The sequence below is a fragment of the Meles meles genome, chromosome 1 (genome assembly GCF_922984935.1).
Source record: "Meles meles chromosome 1, mMelMel3.1 paternal haplotype, whole genome shotgun sequence".
Taxonomy (NCBI): domain Eukaryota; kingdom Metazoa; phylum Chordata; class Mammalia; order Carnivora; family Mustelidae; genus Meles; species Meles meles.
The window spans coordinates 166410052-166435981 of NC_060066.1; the positions used below are offsets into that span (position 1 = coordinate 166410052).

Sequence of the window (25930 nt, forward strand, 5' to 3'; positions counted from 1 at the left end):
TTTTGTAACTTGCCCAGTGGAACAGACTTGTTAAGTTGACAGAGTTTAGATTTAAATTCAGATTTGTCCAGTTCTGAAGTCCTACTCTTTGGAGTTCACTGTCAATTCAAAGAAGTCTGATTAAATCAGTATTGATGTTTCTCTTATTATTTTCTCATGTAATCTCTGTGTGTACTTGGAGCAGTAGCTTATCCTTCCTCACTAAAGTACATAATTTTCATCCCTTGAAATAATTAGCTCATACTTCTCTCAAACTTTAGAATCCTTATAGCAATAAGGTTTCCTCTTCATTCCGGCACCTCTTTCCACTGTTTGTAGCTTTCTTGAGGTTCTGAGCCTGGAGCATTGAGCATTTCACTCTCATAAGTCTCATGTCAAATATAAATAATTTCCTATTAAGAAATGATAAAATATCATTGAAAACTGTAATTTTCAAAATTTATGGTTCAAAGAATAGTGTCTAATTGAAAATAGAAAGGTATGATTTCTCAATATTTAATATTTTTATAAGGCCTTTTTACAACTCACCTATCAGTGTTTGATTTTTTGAATGTACAAGAAACTCATCTCAAAAAACAATGCATTTTTATTAGCAAGATGTATTGGACAATAACCCCAACTAGAATCATAATTATAGCATTTTGCATTGCAACTGTCTCTTTAAGATCTGATTATAGATAGTCTGCAGGAAGATCTCACAAGGCTATAAGACAAGAAAGAGACAGCTTCAAACTGAGCAAGTAAGTGCAAGGTAATACCTTTAGAGGAAGATTATCTAAAATTTTGTAATAAAGTTCTGTTTTATGGCACAGTTTGCCAATCCAGAACGTACTACTTTGAGGATTTAAAAAAATTAAAGATCCGGGGCGCCTGGGTGGCTCGGTGGATTGAGCCGCTGCCTTCGGCTCAGGTCGTGATCTCAGGGTCCTGGGATCGAGTCCCGCATCGGGCTCTCTGCTCTGCAGGGAGCCTGCTTCCTCGTCTCTCTCTGCCTGCCTCTCTGCCTACTTGTGATCTGTCTGTCTGTCTGTCAAATAAATAAATAAAATCTTTAAAAAAAAAAAAAAAAAAAATTAAAGATCCATGTTGAGGAAAAACTCGTGTTTATATTTCCTACTGGTCACTTCTTTGTGGAGATGGAATGGTCCTCATCAAGGCAAAAAGCTAACTTTTTAAACCAGACACCTCTTTGGTTTATGTGCCTAGTGCCTAAACTCTTGTATACATACTCCTGGAGGTAGACAGAGTTTTTCAAGAGGTAAACAGGTATCATTATTGAAGTAGTTCCCTAGGGCCATTATAAGTGTGTCACAACAGACATTGATGGTCTCAGTTCTGGAGGCTAGAAATCTGAAATGAAGGTGTTGGCAGGGCCATCCTCCCTCTCAGACTCTGGGTGGAATATATCCTCCCCTCTTCTGACCTCCTGCTGGTGGGCCGCAATCCTTGGCATCCCTGGCTTGTAACTGCCTCAGTCTGGTCTCTGCCTCTCTCCTCACATAGCATTCTGTCTGTCTTCAAGTCATCTTCTCCCTGTTATATATGCATGTGATTTCCCCTATTCATAAGGACAACAGTCTTATTGGAATAGGGCCCACCCTAATGACCTCTAAACCGGCAAAGACCTTACTTCCAAATATGGTTATACTCTGAGGTATTGAAGATTAGCACTTAAACATATCTTTTGGAGGAAACATAATTCAGCCCATAACAGGTGTCTTTAAAGGAATTGGTTTCCAGATCCTCAGATATTATGTTTACTTATCCTAAAATTGATGTAAATTTTCTGAATTTTGCTTTTTTTATTTTAAAAAAATTTTTAAAAGATTTTATTTATTTGTCAAAGAGAGGGAGAGAGCACAAGCAGAGAGAACAGCAGGCAGAGGGAGAAGCACGCTCCCCACTGAGCAAGGAGCTGGATGTGATCTCAGGACCTTGGGATCGTGACCTGAGCCTAATGAAGGCAGACACTTTGGCAGACACTTAACCGACTGAGCTACCCAGGCGTCCCCCACCCGCCACTTTTTTTTTAAAAAACATTTATTTATTTATTTGTCAGAGAGAGAGAAAACAAGAGAGTGAACACAAGCAGGGAGAAAAGCAGGCAGAGGCAGAAGCAGGTGCCCTACTGGGTAAGGAGTCCAAAGTGGGACTCCATCCTAGGACCCTGGGATCATGACCGAACCAAAGGCAGATGCTTAACTGACTGAGCCACCCAGGCATCCCTGAATTTTACTTTTTTTTTTTTTTAAATTAGAGAGAGAGAGGGAGCTAACGGGATAGTGGGGAGGGGGGAGGGCAGAGGTAGAGGGAGTAAAGCTGACTCCCCAGTAAGCACAGAGCCCAATGCAGAGCTTGATCTCAAGATCCTAAAATCATGACCTGAGCCAAAATCAAGAGTCTAGTGCTTAACTGACTGAGCCACCTAGGTGCCCCCAAATTTCTCCGTTTTCAAGAGGAGCTCTTTCATATCTATTCTCTGTTGGATAATGGTGGCTATTGAATTGCTATGGTGTTTAAATTCCATTGTAAAGCGTGCTATAACGTTTAAATTTAATAGCAATATTTATAATATGCTAGAAATTATATTTTTTCCAACCATTTAAATCCACAGTGAAAAACTTTAGATATCAACTTAAGTGTGTAAGGGAGTTCAGAGTTGGAAAAGATTACTTTAGGGAGTGTGCAAGCAAAACTTTTTGAAGACCACTGGTCTAGAGCGAGGTTTCTCAACTTTGGGATTATTGATGTTTGGACTAGGTAATTCTTGGTTGTGAGGAGGCTGTTTTATACATGGTAGGGTATTTAGGAGCATCCCTGGCCTCTACCCTAGGTGGCAGTAGCAACTCCCCAGTGGTAACAACCAAAAATGTCTCCAGATATTGCCAAATGTCCCCTGTGGGGCAGAATTGTCCTTGGCCATTGGAATAAAGCATACTGATCTTCTTTCAATCAATAACAAGGAATATGAACATTTCAGATATTGGCTAATCTCGATTTTGAGTTATCTACTATATGATGCTAGACATGACTTAAGATGGCAGATTTTTAAGAGATATCACCTAATGGTCATGATAATAATTTATTCACAAAAATCAGTACATTTTTTCCCAGTATCAAGGCAGGTGTCCAAACAGCTACATATAAATTGTCTTGTTAACTTTGCCTTATCTCGATAGACTGTAAATTCTTGCTTACTTCTGGAGTCAAGAAATGATTGTGGAAAACCTCTATGTTTTGCAAACATTCTTATTGAGGATTTTCTCATGTTTCCCTTGGGTCATGAACCAAACCAAGTTCCCGAAGTAGCTCAGAGGTGAATTGGAATGCTGTCTTTCAATTACACCACAAAAGCTCTGTAAAGCTTTCTGTCTTAATAGGAAGTTCTGATCTGGATTTGTGGCTCAATTACAATGTCTTCTCTTACTTGTTTCCTAGTACAGTTGACCCTAATGACCCCGGGGCAATAGAAAGTCTGTGTATAATTTGTGATTTCCCTGAAACTTAACTGCTGATGGCCTTGTTGGCCAGAAGCTTTATCGAAGACAGTCAATTAATATACATTTTGTATGTTGTATGTATTATATACTGTATTCTTACATAAAGTAAGCTAGAGCAAAAAATGTTATTAAGAAAATTATAAGGAAAATATAGTTACAGTACTATGTTGTATTTGTTGAGGAAAATCCACATGTAAATATACATATGCAGTTCAAACCAGTGCTGTTCAAGAGTCAACTATATTATTTCCTCACTTTTTGTCTGCCCTTCATTTTATTACTTTTTTGCTTGCTTAAGTGGTTCTTAGTTATACCAAATCTGTGTCTTTTAGTGTAAGCACCTGGTTTTGGACATGTAAGTATATTAAATAAATTAAGATTATAGGTAACGTAGTTTGAACTTTTTTAACCCAACAAAAGTGTGTAAATTAATTTTACGTTTTTTTCCAACATCATTTACTCCGTGTACTACCCTGGCCTATAAAAGGACAATGATTTGTTAGAAATCATAAGATAATTACAAAGAAGACAGAAAATGAATGCCATTTTCCTTTCATGATAAAACTCTAGGGCTTCTGTGGTTTTTTAAGACTATGATACAAGGTTGTGTTTTCATTTTCTCAAATAAAAAAAAAATCCTGTAATTACTGATACTGAACATAGAGATAAGCAGTCTGAAACTAGCCTAAAAGCATTAGTACCTTTTAATCAGAAATGGTGAAGGAGGAAAATGCAATAACATTTACTGAATAACTGCTGTATGCTGTGCCTTGTACTAGGTACTTTGTATCATATTTAACCTCCACAATGGTACTAGGAAGTAGAAGATCTTAGTGCTGTTTTTATCTACAAGGAATCCAAGGTCCTGAAAGAGGCAATGCACATAGGTCATTCTCATTCCAAAGTTCTTGCTCTTTATACAGTGAAGCTATAAAGCCTTCAGGATAGCTCCTGCCTAGCACACAGTAAGCTCTGTATTCCTCTTAATATGTCATCTGGAGTAGAAGTAAAGATTGAAAATGCTAAAATGGTATGCTACATCAATTCTGAGAGGGAATAGAGAAATAAATACATTTAGAATAAGTAGTCTGGGGGGGCGCCTCGCTGGCTCAGTAGAACATGTGACTCTTAATCTTGGGGTGGTGTATTCAAGCACCATGTTGGGCATAGAGATTACTTGATAAACAAAATGAACAAACAAATAATTTTTTAAAGAAGATTTTATCTATTTATTTGACAGAGAGAGACAAAGTGAGAGAGGGAACACAGGCAGGGGGAGGGGGAGAAGTAGGCTTCCTGCAGAGCAGGGAGCCTGTTGCGGGGCTTGATCCGAGAACCCTGGGATCATGACCTAAGCCGAAAGCAGATGCTTAATGACTGAGCCACCCAGGCACCCCAAAAAACAAATAATTTTTTTTTAAAGATTTTGTTTATTTATTTGACAGACAGAGATCACAGCTAGGCAGAGAGGCAGGCAGAGAGAAAGGAGGAAGCAGGCTCCCTGCTGAGTAGAGAGCCTGATGTGGGGCTCGATCCCAGGACCCTGGGATCATGACCTGAGCCAAAGGCAGAGGCTTTAACCCACTGAGCCACCCAGGTGCCCAAACAAATAATTTTTTAAGAAGAAAATATTTAGGGTAGATGAAAAGAATCTTAGTTTGTAGTAACTGTCTTCTGCAAGAATTAATATACACTGAAAATACAAAATCAGATCATGTTAAATTTAATGAATTACCCTATGAGTTAGCAACAAAAATTTGAGAAGTTGTCTTTACCCTAGAGATGAGGTAAAGGGCAGTAATACTGTGCAGTTCTTCCCTTGTCACCATAGTCAGAAGCGGAAGGTTGAACTAGAAGGGTCATGCATCAAACCGAATGTGACAATTCTTTACATTTTTGTGTTGAGACCACTATATTGTATTATCCTTTATTTAGATATTCTTATCTAAAGTCTCATGTCAAATGTTATATTGGGAGGTGGTGTGTTATAATTTTGTATTTTCTTGTGCTTTCTGCTAGTCTTAAACATGATTATATACCTTTTCTGTGGAAAAAAACAGTAGTTTCTTGCCTTTTTTCCTCCCCCGTCTCTAGTTCCCTGTTTTCCAGCACCCAACATAACTTGTAAGGATTTTGGTGGCAATGAAACACATTTTACTGGAAATGAAGTTGGTTTTCTGAAGCCTGTATCTTGCCGAAATGTGTAAGTCCATTACTGAAGCTAAATTTTCACGTTACTTGCCTATGTTCTATCTTGACTGCATGGAGTAAAGAGATAAAAAGTTAATTTATAGGGAAAATCCTGCACTAATATAATTTATCTTTTTTGCCTTTCTCAGAAAACCTCTATTTTAAGTGTGCATATTGTTAATATAAATGCAGTTTACCACCAAGTAAAGCACAGTAGTTCACTCTGTGGGATAAATAGAGACTATGAGTAGCCTTATGCCATGTTAATGCAGTCAGTTTATGCCACTAAATGAGTTATGAAAAGTTCTGTTTTTAAAATTTGGGGATTTCTAAAGTGCAAAAAAGGGATCATGTACTTCTAGTATTAAAAGAATGTTGGGGGGCGCCTGGGTGGCTCAGTGGGTTAAAGCCTCTGCCTTCGGCTCAGGTCATGATCCCCGAGCCCCGCATCGGGCTCTCTGCTCTGCGGACAGCCTGCTTCCTCCTCTTTCTCTCTGCCTGACTCTCTGCCTACTTGTGATCTCTGTCTGTCAAATAAATAAATAAAATCTTTAAAAAAAAAAAAAAGAATGTTGGGATAGCTAGGTGGCTCAATTGGTTAAGCCTCTGACTCTTGGTTTTGGCTCAGCTTATGATCTTAGGGTGGAGAGGTCCATCTCTGTGCTCAGTGTGGAGTGTGCTTGAGATTCTCTGTCTCTCTCTCTGAAATAAATAAATCTTTAAAAAAATAAAAGAATGTTAATTATTAATCATTTGCACATTAAGGGCATTTTGAAATTTGACTTCATTCTTTGTAATAGATATGGATGATGAATGGTTAAACAGAATTCAAAAATTTCTTTGGGACATTAAGAGATGTGGCTTTATTTTAAGAGTGTTCTTTGTTTAAAGGACTTTTAAGTTTGCATTTTATTTTTGCTGTAGTAAAGCTAACATCTTATTCTTATATTTCTGCCTTGTATTAAAAACATGATTTAGTTTTATGCATTCTTATTAATTGGTGGCACTATACTTTGATCTTTTAACTGACATTGTTACATTTTATTTGATTGCACCTGTTTGCAGTTGTATTAAGAAATAACCACTGTTAGGACCTTCCTTCCTTACTATTTGGCTATTTCTTCCAGTTCTATTAGAATTCCTAGAAATTACTAGTGGAGTCTTATTTTTCTTTTGACCCTCCTTCACTAAGTTAATGAGGAGCTTTAGATTTTATCTTGCTGTGTAATCCTAACCCAATCACTTACGCTTTTTGGGTTCCAAGATTTCTTATTAGTAAAGTAAAAATTGCTAAAAGGAGTTACTCCCAAGTACTTATATATGGTTTAGCCAAGTTTTGAATTTATTGATTCATATTACCTTTTCTTTAAAGACTTTATTTATTTATTTGTCAGAGAGAGAGAGTGACTGTGCAGAAGCAGGCAGAGCAGCAGGCAGAGGGAGAAGCAGGCTCCCCACTGAGCCAGGAACCTAATGTGGGATTCCATCTCAGGACTCTGGGATCATGACCTGAGCCAAAGGCAGACGCTTAATTGACCGAGCCACTCAGGCATCCCTGGATTACTATTTCTACCATAAAAATTCCAAATGATAACCAATTTATTAAGTGTTGATCTAGGACATCATAGGTTACAATACAACAACTTAGAAAATCAGTCATCTGTTGAGAATAGCTAACCACTCAGGTTGGACTTACAGGTTTATATTATGTGTAATGGTAACACCATAATGGTCTGTTCCTCAATTTCCAAGTTAATTCTGATTTTTCTTTTGGTGTCTCTGGGTAGATTAGGCTCAGTGTGACTGAGCTGTACTAATCATGCTCACAAGACACTGATGTCAGTTATGAGAAGAAATGTAATTATCAGGGAAACCTGATACTTGCAAGTATACTCGCCAATTTATACCCCTCCTATAGTAAAACGTACAGTTCCAAAATAGAATTTGCTTAGTGATCATTGAATCAGAACAGGGGGAGCTAAATTAATGGGTAATTTTAATGATAAGTCACAAAATTAAGATCACCCCATAAATCATTTTCTTATATCAGAATATTCAGTACATGCCTACCAAAGAGCCAGCTGCTGGTCGGCTACTGAATAGTCACTGACAAATTCTTATTCACTGAATGTTCCTTTCCCAGTTCACATATTTTCCTTCTCCTATTAGCATATTCTTTTTCAAACTGTGTATAATATTGATACTTGATGAAAACTCCTGTCTTAATATTGCAGATACAGTCATTCTATAATGTATTCTCCAGCAACTAAAGTCTGGTAACCATGTCTGATTGATCACCAAGCACACACCTATTTATACTGGCCAACGATTTTAGTTGGAGCAGACTAACTGCTGTAACAGATGTCTTTAGAATGTCAGTGGCCTAACATACTAAAAGTTATTTCCTCCTCACATCATAGTCTGGTTGCTGTTGGCGTGGAGGGCTGGGTGAGGTAAGGGGAGTGATTATTGCTCCATGCAGTCATGCAGGAGCCTTGCTCCTTTCATCCTATGGCTTTGCTTCCTCTCGTCCTCGGAGTCCTTTCCATTCAGCCAGCAGATGGGAAAGAGGAAAAGGAACCCCGGGTAGGTGTGTTTTATGGACCAGATCTAGAAATGGCATGCATCGCTTCCGTCCTCATTACGTTGGGCAAAACTCAGTTATGGTTACACGTAACTGCAAGATGGGCTAGAGTATGTACCTTCACAGTACATCTGTGAGAAAAAGAGTAGTGGTTCAGTGAGCAATTAGACAGTCTCTGCTACGCCACCCGTTTTCAGGTTATTCTTTAGGGTGATCGAATATATAGATAATTGTGTTTCTAATTTCATTCCCCTTTCCAGTCACGCTTTTTGAAAAGCGTATTCCTATAATACTTAGCTTTTATGAATTTTTCCTTCTGATAGAGTCCAGCTTTTGGCTCTGCTGAAATTCATCAGCAATCTTTGTTCTCTGTCAAATGGATCTTTATAGTCCACATCTTAATTTTTCTTCTACAGCATTTGGCATTTCCTTCTCTTAAAATTCTTTTCTTGACTTCGAGTATAAAATACTCTTCTATTTTCTTTGATTCCTCTTTTGTTTTTTCCTTAAATCTTGATATCCCCAAGATTATATTCTTGTCCTATTCCCTTTTTCATTCATTCACCCCTTTAGCTTTTCTCACCATCTTAATGTATATTAAGGTCCCATAGTCAATCTATCATCTCCTTCAAACTTTCTCCTCCTTTTTCTTAATGAATGGCACCTGTTCTTGTCACTTTCTTTCTTTTTTTTTTTAATATTTTATTTATTTATTTGACAGAGATCACAAGTAGGCAGAGAGGCAGGCAGAGAGAGGAGGAAGCAGGCTCCCCACTGAGCAGAGAGCCCAATGTGGGGCTCGATCCCAGGATCCTGGGATCATGACCTGAGCCAAAGGCAGAGGCCTAACCCACTGAGCCACCCAGGCACCCCTGTCCTAGTCAATTTCTTAAGCTGAAACTTTGGAGCCTTCTTGACTTCTTCTTTTCCCTCATCCCCCACATTTAATGTGGTTACTTCTGCCTTCTTAGTATTTCCCAATTTTGTTTACATTTCTCTCCTACTGCTACTGCCAAGTAGGTTATAGCTTGAGTTTCTACAAAGCCTACTAATTTATTTCTCTATTTCTAGTCTGGTACCCCATTCCAGGGTAGATGGGACACCACCGCCCTCAGCATAAAATGACATCCTTTCAGTAATAGATGCATAGACAGGATCTCTGGTCCATCTGCCGTCTCCCCCCGAGCCCCCCAAATGTCCTAATTGTGAGTGAAATGCAAAAAAACAGGATTGTAAGACCAACATAATCAGATTTGATTTTAAAGTGGTGACTCCAGCTACCTCTCTGTTTCTTTACTTCCTTTTGTAGTAAAACTTCAGAGAGTTGTCTGATACTCCTGTTCTTCAGGCTTTCCCCCCCCCCATTCCAGGCATTCTTAAGCCTGCTTTGTTTGGTCATTTTCCTATACCACATTACCAAAATTGCCCTTGCTGAGGTCACTACTGAACTCTTTTTGATTAAATTTAGTGGAAAATTCTCAGCCATTACTTGCGTGATCTGTCGGTCGCATTTGGCACAACTGATCACTCTGTTCTCCTTAATACACTGTACTGTCTTCCCTTGACTTCCAGTATACCACACTCTTCTAGTTATACTTCTTCCTCACTGTTAACTCTTGCTCAGTCTCCTTTCTAGTTTATTCTCTTCTTGATCTCTTAATATTGGAGTATCTCAAGGCTTAGTGAATTTCTCTCTCTCTCTCTCTCTCTTTTTTTTTTTTTTTTTTTTGGTCTATACTCAACATAGATATGTCCTGGTTTGAAATACTTCCTATATGCTTGTAACTCCCTAATATATATCTCCAGCCCAGACTTCTCTCCCTAACTCTAGACTTATAAATCTAGCTGTCTGATATCCACTTGGATATCTGATAAATGTCTCAAACTCAATGTCCAACAGTGAAATCCCGAACATCCTTTCAAGGTCTAGTCTACCTTCAGCCTTCCCCAACTTGGTTAATGCTAGCTTCATCCCTCTAGTTACATGGGACAAAATCTTAGCTTTATTCTCATTCCTTTCTTTTTTCATTCCCTAAATTGGATACATCAGGAAATCCAGTTGTTTTGTTTTTTTTTTAGTATATGTGCTGCTGAAGCGAGCACCGAAAACCAGTTGTTATACTTCAGAACATATCCGGAATCTGATCACTTCTCAGTGGTATTTTTTTTTTTTTTGCTAAGACTCCAGGCCAAGCCACTATTAATTTTCATCTAGATTACTGCAAGAGCCTTCAGACGCCTTTGTCCTTGTGGTAGCCCACATTTGTTCAAAAAGTTCATCCCTCTCAATCACTCTTAACTGGGTGGTGTGTACTTTCTACTCTGTTGGTTTGGGGCTTGACCATGTGATTGCATTTGGCTTATGTAATCCTAGCAGGTATGAAACAAGCAGGGGCTTAAATGTGCTTGTGAGGTTTATCTTTCTTTTTTTTTTTAATTTATTTATTTGACAGACAGAGATTACGAGCAGGCAGAGAGGCAGGCAAGAGAGAGGGGGAAGCAGCCCCCCCCCCCCAGCATGGAGCCCGATGTGGGGCTCGATCCCAGGACCCTGGGATCATGACCCGAGCTGAAGGCAGAGGCTTTAACCCATTGAGCCACCCAGGGGCCCCCGTGAGGTTTATCTTTCCTCTTGAATCTTGGTGATAAGTTCTGAAAAGAACTTGTCCCGGGTAAAAGCTACACCTGCAGCCTGGGCCCTAGGAAAAGGTAAGAGGAACTGATTTTAACTAAATAGTAGCCTGGATCCAAACTGACCCAAACTTTAGCCTGAAGCAGCATTTCCTGGCTGAACCCACTCTAGATAAGCTGAACCACAGCTAATTGCAGTGTGAGGATGATTGCTTATTGTTTTAAGCCACTGAGGTTTAGGGTGGTTTGTTATACAATGTTATTGCTACAGGAGCTCACAAGTACTCCCCTACAGTCTGTTTTCAGCACAGCAGCTAGTTACTTTAAAATCTGAATCAGGGGGCGCCTGGGTGGCTCAGTGGTTTAGGCCGCTGCCTTTGGCTCGGGTCATGGTCTCGGGGTCCTGGGATTGAGTCCCGCATCGGGCTCTCTGCTCAGCAAGGAGCCTGCTTCCCTCTCACTCTCTCTGCCTGCCTCTCTGCCTACTTGTGATCTCTGTCAAATAAAAAAAAAAAAAAAAATCTTAAAATCTGAATCAGATCATATCACATGTCTGTTTAAAATCCTGCAGTAGTAGGGTACCTGGGTGGCTCAGTGGGTTAAAGCCTCTGCCTTCGGCCCAGGTCATGATCCCAGTGTCCTGGGATCGAGCCCCACATCGGGCTCTCCGCCCAGCGGAGAGCCTGCTTCCCTTCCTCTCTCTCTGCCTACTTGTGATCTCTGTCTGTCAAATAAATAAATAAAATCTTTTAAAAAAAAAATCCTTCAGTAGTTTCCCATATCCTTCAGAGTACAAACCAGTCTTTTTTTTTAATTTTAATTTTTTAATAAACATATAATGTAATTTTATCCCCAGGGGTACAGGTCTGTGAATCGCCAGGCTTACATACTTCACAGCACTCACCATAGCACATACCCTCCCCAAAGTGCATAACCCCACCCCCCTCTACAAACCAGTCTTTACAGCGATGTTCAGGGCCATACATGATTTGCCCTCTTCACCCCTTGTCCTCTCTCTGACCTCAGCTCCTACTATTCTTCTATTCTCGAATTCCACTCCTGCTATACTGGCCTCCTTTATAGACCTCAGACATGTCAGGTATGCTGTGCTCCCCTGGGCAGGTACTTTTGCCTAGGATGCTCCTCCCTTAGAGGTGTGGCATGCTAACTAACTCACCTCCCTCAGGTCTTTGCTTATCTATCACCTTCTCAAGATGCCTACTCTTATTACTTATTTATATCTTATATCCCCCTCGTCTGTACCCCTGACATTCTGAATTCCCTAAATGACCTGCTCCACTTCTTTTTTTAATAGTGTTTATGACTTTTCTTTTGTGTGTGTGTGTGTGTGTGTTTGAGATTTTATTTACTTGAGAAAGAGAGAGAACACAAGTGGGGTGGAGGGGGGCTGAGGGGCAAAGGGAGAAGGAGAAGCAAATGCCCTGTTGAGTATGGAGCCAGGGCAGGGCTCAATCCTAGGGACTTGATCCCAGGACCCTGAGATCATGACCTGAGGTGAAGGCAGCTGCTTAACTGACTGAGCCACCCAGGCGCCCCCTTTTATGACTTTTTAACATAATATATGATTTACTTTTTAAATGTTTATTTTTATTGCTTGTTGCCTATTGATTGAAGGCCCTTTAGGGACAGTTTTCCTTATTTCTTCTGTTCATATATATATATCCCAAAAACCTAGAGTAGTGCCTGGCATGAAAATCAATGAGTGGATCAGTGAACAAATTAATAAATAAGTGATAATTAACAGTTTTGTTTCCTAAAATGTTTGCATGTTGGAAATACATGTATGTAACACTCAGGTTCTAATTTTGTACAGCAATGGCTATTCATACAAGGTGGCAGTTGCGCTGTCTCTTTTCCTTGGATGGTTGGGAGCAGATCGATTTTACCTTGGATACCCTGCCTTGGGTGAGTATGTTTCATCAAGAAAAAATCCTTGTAAACTTGTATACCTGTTCTTTCCATTTTATTATTTTTTTAAAGATTTTATTTATTTATTAAGGAGAGAGGGAGAGAGCACAAGCAGGGGGAGGACCAGAGTGAGAGGGACAAGCAGACTCCATGCTGAGCACAGAGCCTGACATGGGGCTCACCAGGACCCTGACATCATGACCTAAGCCAAAATCAAGAGTTGGATGTCCAACCTACGGAACCACCCAGGCACCCTTAAATATACCAATTCTTATAGATTAAATCTTTGCATACTATTAATAGTTACAAGTTCGACATTAACTGGAGGTGAATGTTAATCTTCTGTGAATATAGAGCTAGCTGTTAGTTCTACAGTTCAGCTTGGGTAATAAATACTGACTTTTCCTGTATTTTCATCTTTATGAAAATACATACAAAATAGTATAGGCACTCCCTTAGGATAGTAGGCTTGAGTTGTCATTGTTAGTACTGGGCAACATGGTGAACATTTAATAAATATTTTATGAATAAATGTACATTTCTTCTTTCTAAAAATATTTGCCCTTCTATCTGAACCTCTGCCATACTCCCTTGGGAAGAGAAGCTTTCTTTCAGGAGAAACTTGGGTTGGAACTATGGCGACCTGCAAGAGCTGGTGTGGAGCCTGACTTTTTTTAACCTTAGCTTCCTCCCTTCCCCCGCCCTCCCCGCCCCCCACCTGTCACACACATTCCTTCTAGTATAATCTTCCCATTTACCATAGTTACTCATGCTTGTGAATTTTTACATTTGATGATTTTTACATTTGATTTGGATTTGATGATAGCTTTTGTTTAAACAATACTTTTATATGCCTGCCCTTAGTTAAGCCTTATAGCTCTCTGACTTTATCATCCTCTTTAAATCTTTTTTACCAGGTAGGGAAATTGTCACCAGAGAGGTTAAGGGATTTACTCACTCCAGAGGCCTTGTTTTATTCTGTGACATATTTGTTGTTATCATCTTTGTTTTATGGATAGGGAAATTGTCATGAGATTAAGAGATTTACCCAAGGACACTCTGCTAGTGACCTGAATTTGAACCCAAATTTTCTGGCTCAAGAGATCATGCTTTATTTACTACAGTACTCTGCTCCTACATTAGCCCTTTACTGAGCAAAATTTAAAGTTTCTGATGCTTTTTTTCCAGTTAGCAAGGCTAATCTTAATTCTTTCCATGTTGCTACCCACCAGAGATCAAAGAAGAATCTTTACTATGGTATTAGTAGGAAGTATGTTTCTGACAGCCTTACCTGGAACTCACAAATTTGTTCAGTTAATAGACATTTATTCTACATTTACTACCTGTTAAGTAAGTAAGTGCTCTGGGAATAATGATGAAGATCATATTTCATATTGGTTATAAAGGAAATAAATATGTTGGTGGATCCATTTATGATACAGCTCTTATAGAACCATGACAAAGTGCTATGAGAACAGAGAAGAGGGACTGATTTAGTCAGCCTTGGGGTATGAAAGAGGACTTCTTTGATGAGGTGACATTTAGACTAGGTATTGAAGGATGAGCAGGTTACAGAGATTGAGGGCATTACACAGAACAGTATGTGCAAAGGCACTGGGTGTGATAGTATGTGTGCCTGCTGAGAGAATGGTAGATAGTTTAGCTTTTGGCATAGGAAGAATAATGGCAAGAGATGAAAAGTGACTGAAGAGGTAGTCTGTGGTCAAATTATAAAGGGCTTTAAGTGTCTTTTTATGGAGTTTCGACTTTACCATTTAAACATCAGAAGCCATTAAAGTTTCTAAGCAGAGAAGAGTCATAGTAGACTCATTTTTCAGGAAGATTCTACTGGAGGAATTGAGGGAAATGGCTTAGAATAGAGAAGTACTGGTGACAGAGAAAGGAGGAAGGAGATTGATGCCATAGTCCTGGCCTGAGTGACAGTCCAACTCATTTTCCTGCCATATATTAGAGTAGCTGTACCTTTCCCTATGGCAGAAAGCCATGTGATCTGCACAGAAGGCCTCAGAGTTGGTAAAATGGCAGTCCTTCAGTCTAACTCTCTTTTTAGAGGATGGCTGGCTGGCTGGCTGGCTGGCTGGTTAGACAGAGAAATCAGATTTCATAATGAGAAAGTGAGAATACACCTGAAGCCTTTTGCCTTTATTCTCATATTTTCTTCTGTGTTCTCTTTATGAAGACAGACGTGTGTGTGTGTGTGTGTGTGTGTGTGTGTTTGTGTGTGTGTGAGAGAAAGATTTCTAACTTTTAGAAAGTTTTTAAGAGGTTAGGAGGGAAGGGGAAACACTGTTCTTTAGAATAGTTTATTCTGTGATGATTTTAAATAATAAATCTATTTCATATATTTGGCTTAATGAGTGACTTTTTGGCTTCCTGGGATGTGTGTCAGATGAGCTGTCACGTCATATGTGTAAGTTAATGTGTTTGTCTTACTGCAGCACATCATAATATGTTGGCATGTATGTTGTGAATTTTTCTTCCTGCGAAGTAAACCTCTCAGTAATAAAGCTCTGTATAAAGCTCTGTGTAGTGGATCTGGTTAGTGAATGTTAGTTTCCTGCCAGGAGCTCTTTTTCTCTGGCCACTGCTATTCCAATCTATTATGAGCCTCAGTCAAAGAGAACCTTTCCATGGGAGGCTGAGTGAGATTCCATAAACTTGCAAGTGCAGTTTTTAACATTTAACATTATGGTACAGCGTAAAGGATTTTTGTTTGTTTGTTTTAATCATTAAATAATCTACTGTATTTTTAAAAAAAGATTTAAATAACTTACTGCATTTTTTTAAAAGATTTTATTTGTTTGTCAGAGAGAGAGAGAGAGCACAAGCAGGGGGAGTGGGAGAGAGAGAAGCAGGCTTTCTGCTGAGCGGGGAGCCCAAAGCGGGACTTGATCCCAGGACCCTGGAATCATGACCTGAGCTGAAGGCAGACGCTTAATGACGAGTCACCCAGGCATCCCAATAACTTACTGTATTATCACAACAACCTTTGGGTGTTCATTAGTGCAACACATTTTGACTGCTGGCCTAAGATAAAACTTTCTCAAGATCATTAAGTCTGTCACTTCTCATTTGTCTGCTTTCCAGCTTCTAAATTTTTGTTGCTACTGTCTTATCTTTTATTCTCTTTGTTCTTTGGGGTTGGGGTCCTTAAAAATTCCTTACCATCTTTTAGTGGGGTCTTGGAGTGAGAGGAGCTAAGTAGGTATGTCAACGTCATTATCTTTAACTAAAAATCCTCATTTCTTTTAAGCATTCAAATATTTTGATTGTATCTTACTTGCATTTAAGTAGTAATGTTAAGGATTTTGATATATCTTATTAACTAATCTAATCTAATATATAAAGTTACAATTTTTTTAAAGTTACAATTTTTAAAAATTTTAAAATATTAAATGTTTTTAAATGAAATTTTAATTTTTACTAAGAATTCAAGGTTAAAGATTTTGGTATTTTTTGATTAAAATGATAACTATCATTGTAGTACTAACCTTACTATAATGTTGACTGGCATGAAAATAGTTACAGATGGCCCTAACATTCTATATTTTTTAAAAAAATATTTTATTTATTTGAGAGGAAGCAAGAGAGAGCATGAGCAGAGTGGAGAGGCAGAGGGAGAAGCAGACTCCCTGCTGAGCAGGGAGCCCATTGTGGAGCTGGATCCCAGGACCCTGGGATTATGACCCCAGCTGAAGGTAGATGCTTGACTGGCGGAGCCACCCAGATACCCCTATTTTTCTTATAATCTTATTTAATCTAAATGGTTATGGAAAGCAGTGGTAGCTTGTTAAAATACTTCCTTAAGAGGCGCCTGGGTAGCGTCTGCCTTTGGCTCAGGTCATGGTCCTAGGGTCCTGGGATCGAGCCCCACATCGGGCTCCCTCCTCAGTGGGAAGCCTGCTTCTCCCTTTTCCACTCCTCCTGCTTGTGTTCCCTCTCTCGCTGTGTCTGTGTCAAATAAGTAAATACAATCTTTAAAAAAAGATACCTGCTTAAAACTATTTATGATCATTAGAATTTTATAAGAACAGAATAAATAATATCAGTCATGCAATATGAAACTTGCTTTTTCTAAGTAGTTTAGTGTTGAATGTGATATTTCATTATATAAATTTTATTTCAGGATTAAATAAGGGAAATGTGTTGGGGGTGAGAATGAATAAAACTTGATAAAATCTAAAAATTCCTTTAAGAAAGTTTTTTTTTTTAATTTTTAAAACATTTTAAAATTTTTATTTAGGGGCTTGAACTCATGACCCTGAGATGAAGACATGAACTGGAATCAAGAGTCGGATGCTTAACCGACTGAACCACCCAGGCTCCCCCAGAATTTTCTTTTCAGTTATTTCAAATTCCTTTTTAGCCCATGACTGTAACTTTATATATAACTTTATTTCCTTTAATTGATTTATTCCTCAGTATGCAAGTGCTACATTAACTAGAAACTTTTTTACAATGAAACCTTATTTTTCTAATAGTATTCTCTCTTTGTATTCTCAACTGTGTTAACATCTGTGTTTTTTTTTTTATATATGCAATAGCTAGCATATTTTGCTTTGTCCATCTGTAGCATTAAAAGATTATGGATTCCCAAAGCTAATAGCTCTTTTGGATCAGGAGAGAGATACTCTTTTCATGGTGGTATTCCTTTTAAAATGTAAATACTTTCTTATTATGAGAATAACAAAGTGTTTTTAAGCCCAAATCTTAAAAATCTTTGGTTATATTCTTCTTTTTTTTTTTTTAGTTTGAATTTACCAGTTTAGACTGGTATATAATATCCACAGATCATGGGACAAATAAAGGGATTTATAGGTTAAACTGTTCTAAGATTTGAAAACTCTCTTTTATAGGTACAGACACAAAAAGAATAGCGATAGCCAATTACCAAATCATTATACAACACCTGTGGTTTGGCAAATAGCAACTTCAATATGCTGTAATCTATAATCATGCAGACAGTAGTATTTGCAAGACTCAACCTGTAATAAAAGAAAAAATACCAGAGTTTTTTTAAATACCCCAAATTAATCTCTGTTCTTTTTGTTTTATATCCAAGTAAATCCTTTGATTGAATTCATGTTTTTAAAATGTAAAGTTTAGGTTACTAAAGTATAAAGTACACTCAAAACATGAACTTTATTAATGTCATCTGGCAGCATAATCTTTTTGAAAGAATATATCTATAATAGTAATGGTTCAGGATAAAAATGGATCCTTCTTTATTAGAAACACTTTTATTTGGAATTTTAAAACAGTTTTTAAAATCGAAAACCAATACTCCTTTTCACGGTAAGGAGTTAGCAAATCATGTCTGTACAAAGAGACACTTTTTTATTTGAAAAAAAGTCAGTCTACTTTTGGTAGTTCACAGATAACCTCACTTAAAAAAAAGAAACCGGTATTATGCTCAAAATATGAAATCTATAAGAATAATGGTTTGTATTGGTTTTAATAAATGCTGTTTAGAATGTATGCTACTTTATGATGTTCAAATTGATCATTTTTTGCAGATAAGATAATTGACACAGTTGATACTTGATACAGTTTGTTTCTTCAGTAGTCAGAATGACTAGTTATGGGAATGACACAGCACTGGCTGCCAGTTGCTCACAGAAGAGAAGGGGAAGACAAATAAATAAAAATGCATAGTAAGTCATACCATGATACATGTGCAGTGCTGAAAGTTAAGGGCAGGGCTGGGGAGCATCTAGGAATATTTTTAAATTCATCCTGGGGATATTAAAGAAGGCTTTTTAGAAGTTTTAAATGACTCTTAGGGGTTAGCTAGATGATTGGGAACAGGGGGGTGGAGGTGGGCAGAGGAGGAGTCAAGGCAGAGAATAGCGTAGCATATGTAAATGTAGAGATGGTGGAGGAGAATAGGAGAACACAGTGCATTAGAAGGGATCTTTGAGTCGTTTGGGAATAACCCAGCCAGAAGGAATTTGTAAGGTATGAGACGAGGTTAGATGATTCTACTATAAAGAATGTGAATTTATGGGCACCTGGGTGACTCAGTGGGTTAAGCCTCTGCCTTCTGCTCAGGTCATGATCCCAGATCCTGGGATCGAGCCCCATATCAGGCTCTCTGCTCGGCTGGGGGGCCTGCTTTCCCTTTTCTCTCTGCCTGCCTCTATGCCTACTTGTGATCTCTCTCTCTCTGTGTCAAATAGATAAACAAAATCTTAAAAAAAAAAGAATGTGAATTTATGCTATCTACATTTCTCAGTGAATAGTAATTGTAGGGATAGTAGAAACAGTGGTAGGAGATGTAAAAACTGGGGTAACATTTTAAGTATTTGCCATGTGCCATGTACTATTCTGAGTTTTTACTTTTTCTCTATCTCCTTTAACCCTTAGTGTCCTTCCTATTTTATTTTCATAAAATATTTTTATATTTGGAATGCTAAAGCAAGTATAAATAGCAGCATTTTATTGAGGTACAAATGATATACATTAAAATGCATATTTTAAATGTACAGTTTGATAAGTTAGACATATGTATACACTTATGAAACAGTCCCCATAATCAAGATAATGACCATATCTATCACTCCCCAAAGCTTCCTCCTGCCCTTTGTAATCCCTACCTCTTGGCCCTCCTATCCTGCTCTTTCCCAAGCAAATACTCATCTGCTATCTGTCACTGTAGTTCAGTTTGCAGATTGCTAAAATATCATCTTGGATCTGTTCTATAGTTTCTTTAAATGTGTGACTTCAGGAGTAGGTGACACTCACCAAAGTTCCAAACACACATGTCATGCCCTTATCTAATATTTTATCTGAACAGGAACCTCTCCTGTTCATTTTTCTGAAGCACCCTTTGGAAGGGGCTCAGCAGGGGCACCTGGGTGGCTCAGTGGGTTAAGCCTCTGCCTTTGGCTCGGGTCATGGTCTCAGGGTCCTGGAATCGAGTCCCGCCTGGGCTCTCTGCTCAGCGGGGAGCCTGCTTCCCCCTCTGTCTCTCTGCTTGCCTCTCTGCCTACTTGTGATCTCTCTCTCTGTCAAATAAATAAATAAAATCTTTAAAAAAAAAAAAGAGGGGTTCAGCAGCAGAATATACAGATTTTAATGACTCATTATTGTTTTCTTTTTGAGTGTTATCACATTACTTTGCCAATAAATATACTTCTATGTCATTGTTTTAAACAGCTGCATAGTATTCTCTCTTATTAGGTATACCTTGATTTTTCTGAGATAATTCCTCTCTGTCAAACATTTAAATTGTGGCTAGTTTTTTGATAGTCATACAAGAAATATTTATCAAACTCTTACCGTCTGTCAGGTACTGTTCATGGAATTGACTTGAGTAAGGTAAGGACCCTATCTTGAGGAATTTACATGGCAGAGGAAAACAGAGAATGAATGAACAAAGCAGCAAATGAGGCTGTTACAGATTTTTAATCAGCACCAAAAAGGCAATAAATAGGGGTGATGTGATAGGGCAAGGGGCTTTAGGGGAAGTGGCATGCTGCTTCAGATAGGCAGGTTAGACTTCTCTGAAGAACTAGCCCGAGAAATGAGATCTACAGAATATTGTTGGAAAGGTTCATGACAAGAGCAAAGGCTCTGACATGGTTATGTTTTCTTAATAAGGTAGCAAGTAATTAAAAAAAACCTTTTTGAAAAACTTTTTTTTTTTTTAATAGGGAGGGGGCGTTGAGGAAGGAGTAGAAGGAGAGAGAGAATCTTGAGCAGGCTTAGTGCCCAGGACTTAGCTGGATGGGGCTGAGATCATGACCTGAGCTTAACCGACTGAGTTACCCATGTGCTGCAGAACCATTCTTAAAATTAATATTGTTATAAGAAAATTGAAGAAAGGCAATCTTTTTGACATTTCCAAATTTACATTAAATTGCTGTGTGAAGAGGGATACATTTCAGAAATTGAATGAATGAGTGAAGGATAGAATATACCAGTTGAGTTCATCAAGTTCCCTGGGCTACTATAATAAAATGCAACTATTGAAAAAAATAATTAAAGGAGTTGTTATATAAGATAATGGCTAAAAAGTTAGAGGTCTTTAGGAAACAAAAGCTGAGACACCTTATCCATTCATTTTACAAATATCAAGCATCTACTTTGTGGCACGTGGTGTTGTAGGTACTAAGGACACAGGAGTAAATAAACCAGATGAAAGATCCTCCCCTAGTGGGACTTCCACGAGACAGATAGAACAAGTATAAAATATTAGGTAACATAACAAGAGTTTTGAAGAAAAGTGAAAGCAGAATTTTATATAATCTCTATATTATGGTTTTAAAGTAATTTCGATCATGTGTTATCTTTGTACTTATAACATTATTCTGCAATATGTCTAATAATAAAAAGTCTAATGTACTTATATATTTCAGTCTTATTTGTATACTTCCAAATTGTGTGCAGGAGGTGATCTCATCCACTCTTGTGATTTTAGCTGGCATCTGTTTGTAGTTGATACTTAGAACTACCCTTTCACGAAGAGTCTTGTTTCCTACCATTTTTATATGTCTGGAAAGCAATTAAGTTTAAATATAGAAGAGAGATTACTCATCCCACCCCCACCCCCAACCTGTCTCTTTATTCCATCATCATGGTTTTGTGTTATATCGTTGTGTATGTCCTAGATTCTATGTTCTGTAATGATCTGTTCGGTACCCTAGTTGCAAGGTTGTGATGGAAGGCAGAGGTGTATACAGTGCATAGAATTGTTGATTTTGATTATAGAAATAATGAACATGAGAAGCTTTTTTCCTAAAAAATATAGGATAAATTTAAGATAATTAAGTATAGGATAAAGATAATTGGGTTGCTAATAAAATTTTGCAGTTTATAAGATCAAAGTTTTATCTTGGTTATTTTTTCTGTGACTTGACCATCTTTATTTGTTTGAACTTTCTAATGTAAATGCGTATTAAAATTTCAATCACATAATATATTAAGCCTAAATAAATAAATAAGGACTAAGAAATATTCTATGGCTTTGGAGTAATGCAATTTAAAGATTTATTTCTTTAAGATTTGTAAGAAATTTTGTGAGATTATATTGAGTTTTTATTTCAGTTCATAATACTTATTTGTTAAGTGAATTAATTTTTTGTGGCTTTTTATATAGAGGGTTTTTTTTTTTTTTAAGATTTTATTTATTTGACAGAGAGAGATCACAAGTAGGCAGAGAGGCAGACAGAGAGAGGAGGAAGCAGGCTCCTTGCTGAGCAGAGAGCCCGATCGAGTGGGGCTCTATCCCAGGACTCTGGGATCATGACCGGAGCTGAAGGCAGAGGCTTAACCCAGTGAGCCACCCAGCCACCCCTATAGAGGGTTTTTTTAAACCTTTCTCATTTTCAGGTGAAGATTTGAATTTTTAAAGTGTTAATTTTATATTCTTGATAGAAAGAGTTTGTGGTATAGTATACCTAATGGTTTACTAGGAAATAGAAAAGTTAATATTTATAAGACTTCCAAATTTTAAGTGACTTTATCTTTTTTTCCAGGTTTATTAAAGTTTTGCACAGTAGGGTTTTGTGGAATCGGGAGCCTAATTGATTTCATTCTTATTTCAATGCAGGTAAGTTAGTTTGGGTTTAGAAGATGAACTACTTTTCCATTCAAATATGAGTTCTCTGATCTTTTCCTGGTATATTTTAAATATATTAGAAAGCACATTTTATCTTTTAATTACACAAAAGACCCTGCGGGCAGAGTATCCCCATGGGAACTGAAACTACCCCCTCAAGCAATAAGGACTGCCCCGAGCCAGCCATGTGATTGACCCTCAGGACAGTGATCAACCTAACCTTTGCTGCCCCTGCTGCACGTACCCATCAAACTTTGGCCTACATTTTCCTGATAAAAACCTAGAAGGGTTTTCAACACTTTGAGGACAGTGTTTGAGACACTAGTCCACTGTCTTCCCAGTGTTTTGGCCTCACTGAAAAAAATTCTTTTTTTGATTAAAAAAAACAAAAGAAAGTAAAAAAAATAAAATAAATATTTTAGAAAGCAGTTAGGAAAACTTTTCCAGTTTTTCTTTAGATTCTGCATCTAGGGGATCATAGCTATGTTTCCAAGTAACATTTCCCAGCCTGTGTTCTACTAGTTAGTAGTTCTAAAAGACTACTGTCTTTTCATTAAAAAAAAAAAAAAGGGTTCTGTGCTCAAATATGATTTGTAAATGTGAATTCAACTGAGATTTCTTTACTGGATAACCTCTGAGAATCTTTATAATTTGTATTATGAATCTCTAATAGGGATTAAGATTATTTCTCAATATATTATTTCTTTTCCTGATAGTCACAGCCACATTTGTCAATTACTATAATAGGATATTGATGGGGATCTGATATTTACATATGAATGTGTGGAGGCAGAAACAATATTTTCTTCTTCTTTTTTTTAATGGACAGGCACTCTATATCAGTGTTTCTTGGTTGTAAATTATAGAAACTGAAATCCAGCTAGCTTAAGTCAGAAAGAAAAAAGGACTGGGCATTCTGTAGAAAATCTAGGATGGGGCTGGCCTTGGGTACGACCAAATCCATATAACCAAATGATGTATTCAGGAACTCTCCTGATACCTCTCTCTGCTTCTCTGTGGTAATCTCATCTTTTCCTGCAGTGGTACGGAGGCAGGCGTAGCGTATGAAGTGCTGTCCTTCAGCATTAAAAGTATCACCAGATGTTTGACACACTGAACTGATGGTGGTTAACTTCTGAGGATTCTTAAATTAGAGAGGGGGATGAATTTACCACAACAAATGTCACAAAGCAGCATTTCAGTAAGCATTTATGGAGCACCTCATGTCTCCAGCAAGAGTGTCAGTATGTATATAGATCATCATCAGTTTTGGTCTTCTTTCTCATACAATATTTCCACTCCTCAATTCTGTCTGCTTGATGTTAATCCTTATGTTTTAAAAGAAAGTCAAAATCCAGGAGATTTGGGTAGCATACTGTGAGGAGGGTACCATACTGTGAGGAGGAGGCAGCATATGGACCAATAAGATACCAGAATTAAACAAGGAAAATATTTGGTTTTAAAGTTGGAATTTTCCTGTCTTTATTCATAAACATATGCCTAACCAAATATCCTGCCTTCTCTGACTGGGGGACAGGCAAGCAGGCATGAAGAGGCTAAGGTACTTGTGCACATATGCTTGGAAATGGATTTCTCACTATAAATGAGGATTCAAGGAATTTCATGTATTATTGGGATTCTTTAAGATATCCAGAATTCAATGTCTTTGAAACCCATTTACCTAATATTTTCACACTAGGTTCTTTCTTTGATGATGTCATCACTTTCTATAAAGGTTTACTTCTATCAAATTATAGTGCTTATTTGATTCAATGACTGCTTTCTGGTACACGAATGCCTGAACTTTTGAGAACAAATCATTCTTTTTCTTAAAGATCTCAAACTGAACCTATTGCATTAAGAAATACTGAGGCAGAATTAGAGTGTTTGAATTTCTGCAGTTAATTTCCCTAATTAAGACATTTCAACAGGTATGGCCACGTTGCTGCTTTCAGATTAGGGAAAAAATAAATTTTCAAATGTAGTCAAATAAGAGGTGTAATCTTGCTTTACACATCATTTAATCTACTTAACTTGTGATGTTGACTACTTTAGTTTTTAAGAATTATTTTTTCAGCAAATAAAATGTTTTTAATATAAGTATCATAAACTATGTCAATGTTTTTGTCCCAAATCTATTTTTTCCAACTTATCATAAACCTTTTACATTTGTCCATCTTTTTGTTTATTCTTCTTTCTCATTCTCTCCATCCTGTTTTTTCTTTTTCTTTTTGCTATTAAATATTGTTCCCCAGTGAATAGCAATGTTTTTCTGTTGGGCTCTGATCCCAGAAACATATCGTGCATGAACTCAAGACCTATAAAAACATACTTTGCTTCACAGTATTTATAATAAAAATCCAGGAAAATCCTCTTTAAAAATTAGGTCTAGTTATTTCATATTTGAACCAAAGTAATATAAAACATAATGCACATATTTCTAAAGTAACATTTACATGTCACTATATTTACTGAAAATACTTTAATGAGTATCTATTTGTTAATAAACTTTTGAAGTTCCTTCTTTTTTTTATGTTCTTAAAAAGTATGGAAATGGCAGTGTGAATTAATAGTATAAAATAATACATAGAATTAGTTCGGCCCTTTTGTGCATTCAGCAAAAATCTAAATCAGTGATATGTATGTAGCATACTGCCTTTCAGTTATACATAACTGTTGTGTATAATCACTGTATTTGTAGTTATTCATAAGGCAGTTCTGAAGATTTTATAATATCTATTTATTTATTTATTTGACAGACAGAGATCACAAGTAGGCAGAGAGGTAGACAGAGAGAGAGGAGGAAGCAGGCTCCATGCTGAGCAGAGAGCCCGATGTGGGGTTCGATCCCAGGACCCTGGGATCATTAACTGAGCTGAAGGCAGAGGCTTTAACTCACTGAGCTTTAACCCAGGCACCCCAGTTCTGAAGATTTTAAAACAAACATTCATTCTTTGTGCTTATATATGTGTGTATGTTATGATGAATTGATTAGACCTTTAATTTTTTTTTATCAGAAAAATAGAATATTTTTATTTCACTTAAACTTCTCACTCACAATCTGGACTTTTTTTTTTTTTTTTAGAGATTTTATTTATTTGACAGAGAGAAAGGGAACACAAGCAAGGGGGATGGGAAAGGGAGAAGCAGGCTTCCTGCCAGACAGGGAGCCCGATGTGGGGCTCGATGTCAGCCTCAATCCCAGCACCCTGAGAGCATGACCGGAGCCAAAGGCAGATGCTTCATGACTGAGCCATCCAGGTGCACTGGATGTGTTTAACTATACCAAAACCACTGATACGGTATCTGCCAAACAAAAAGAAAGGAAAATTTCCTCTGCTACGTGGGGATAAGATGGCCATAGATCAAAAAGATGAAGATGGGTGGAGGGAAAATGGAAATAGGAATTGGAATGTAGAAAGTTGTTGGAAGTATGTCAGGGTACTTTGTGACAATTTAGAAATATTCTATACATCATGGAAGAAATTGCTTTCATTTTTATTCCTATTAACA

At 37.6% G+C, this 25930-nt stretch overlaps 1 protein-coding gene across 4 annotated transcripts in view; it reads left to right on the top strand.

Moving 5' to 3' along the window:
- TM2D1 (TM2 domain containing 1) overlaps positions 1-25930 on the top strand; it is a 49923-nt gene that overhangs the window by 9286 nt on the left and 14707 nt on the right. For 3 of the 4 annotated variants that reach the window (XM_046018568.1, XM_046018595.1, XM_046018577.1), the window contains exons 3-5: positions 5595-5703; positions 12740-12831; positions 22335-22408. In XM_046018568.1, the coding sequence (XP_045874524.1) occupies positions 5595-5703; positions 12740-12831; positions 22335-22408 (275 nt within the window). Of the gene's footprint in view, positions 1-5594; positions 5704-8227; positions 8277-12739; positions 12832-22334; positions 22409-25930 lie in introns of all 4 variants that reach the window. The other variant, XM_046018587.1, reaches the window with a different exon arrangement.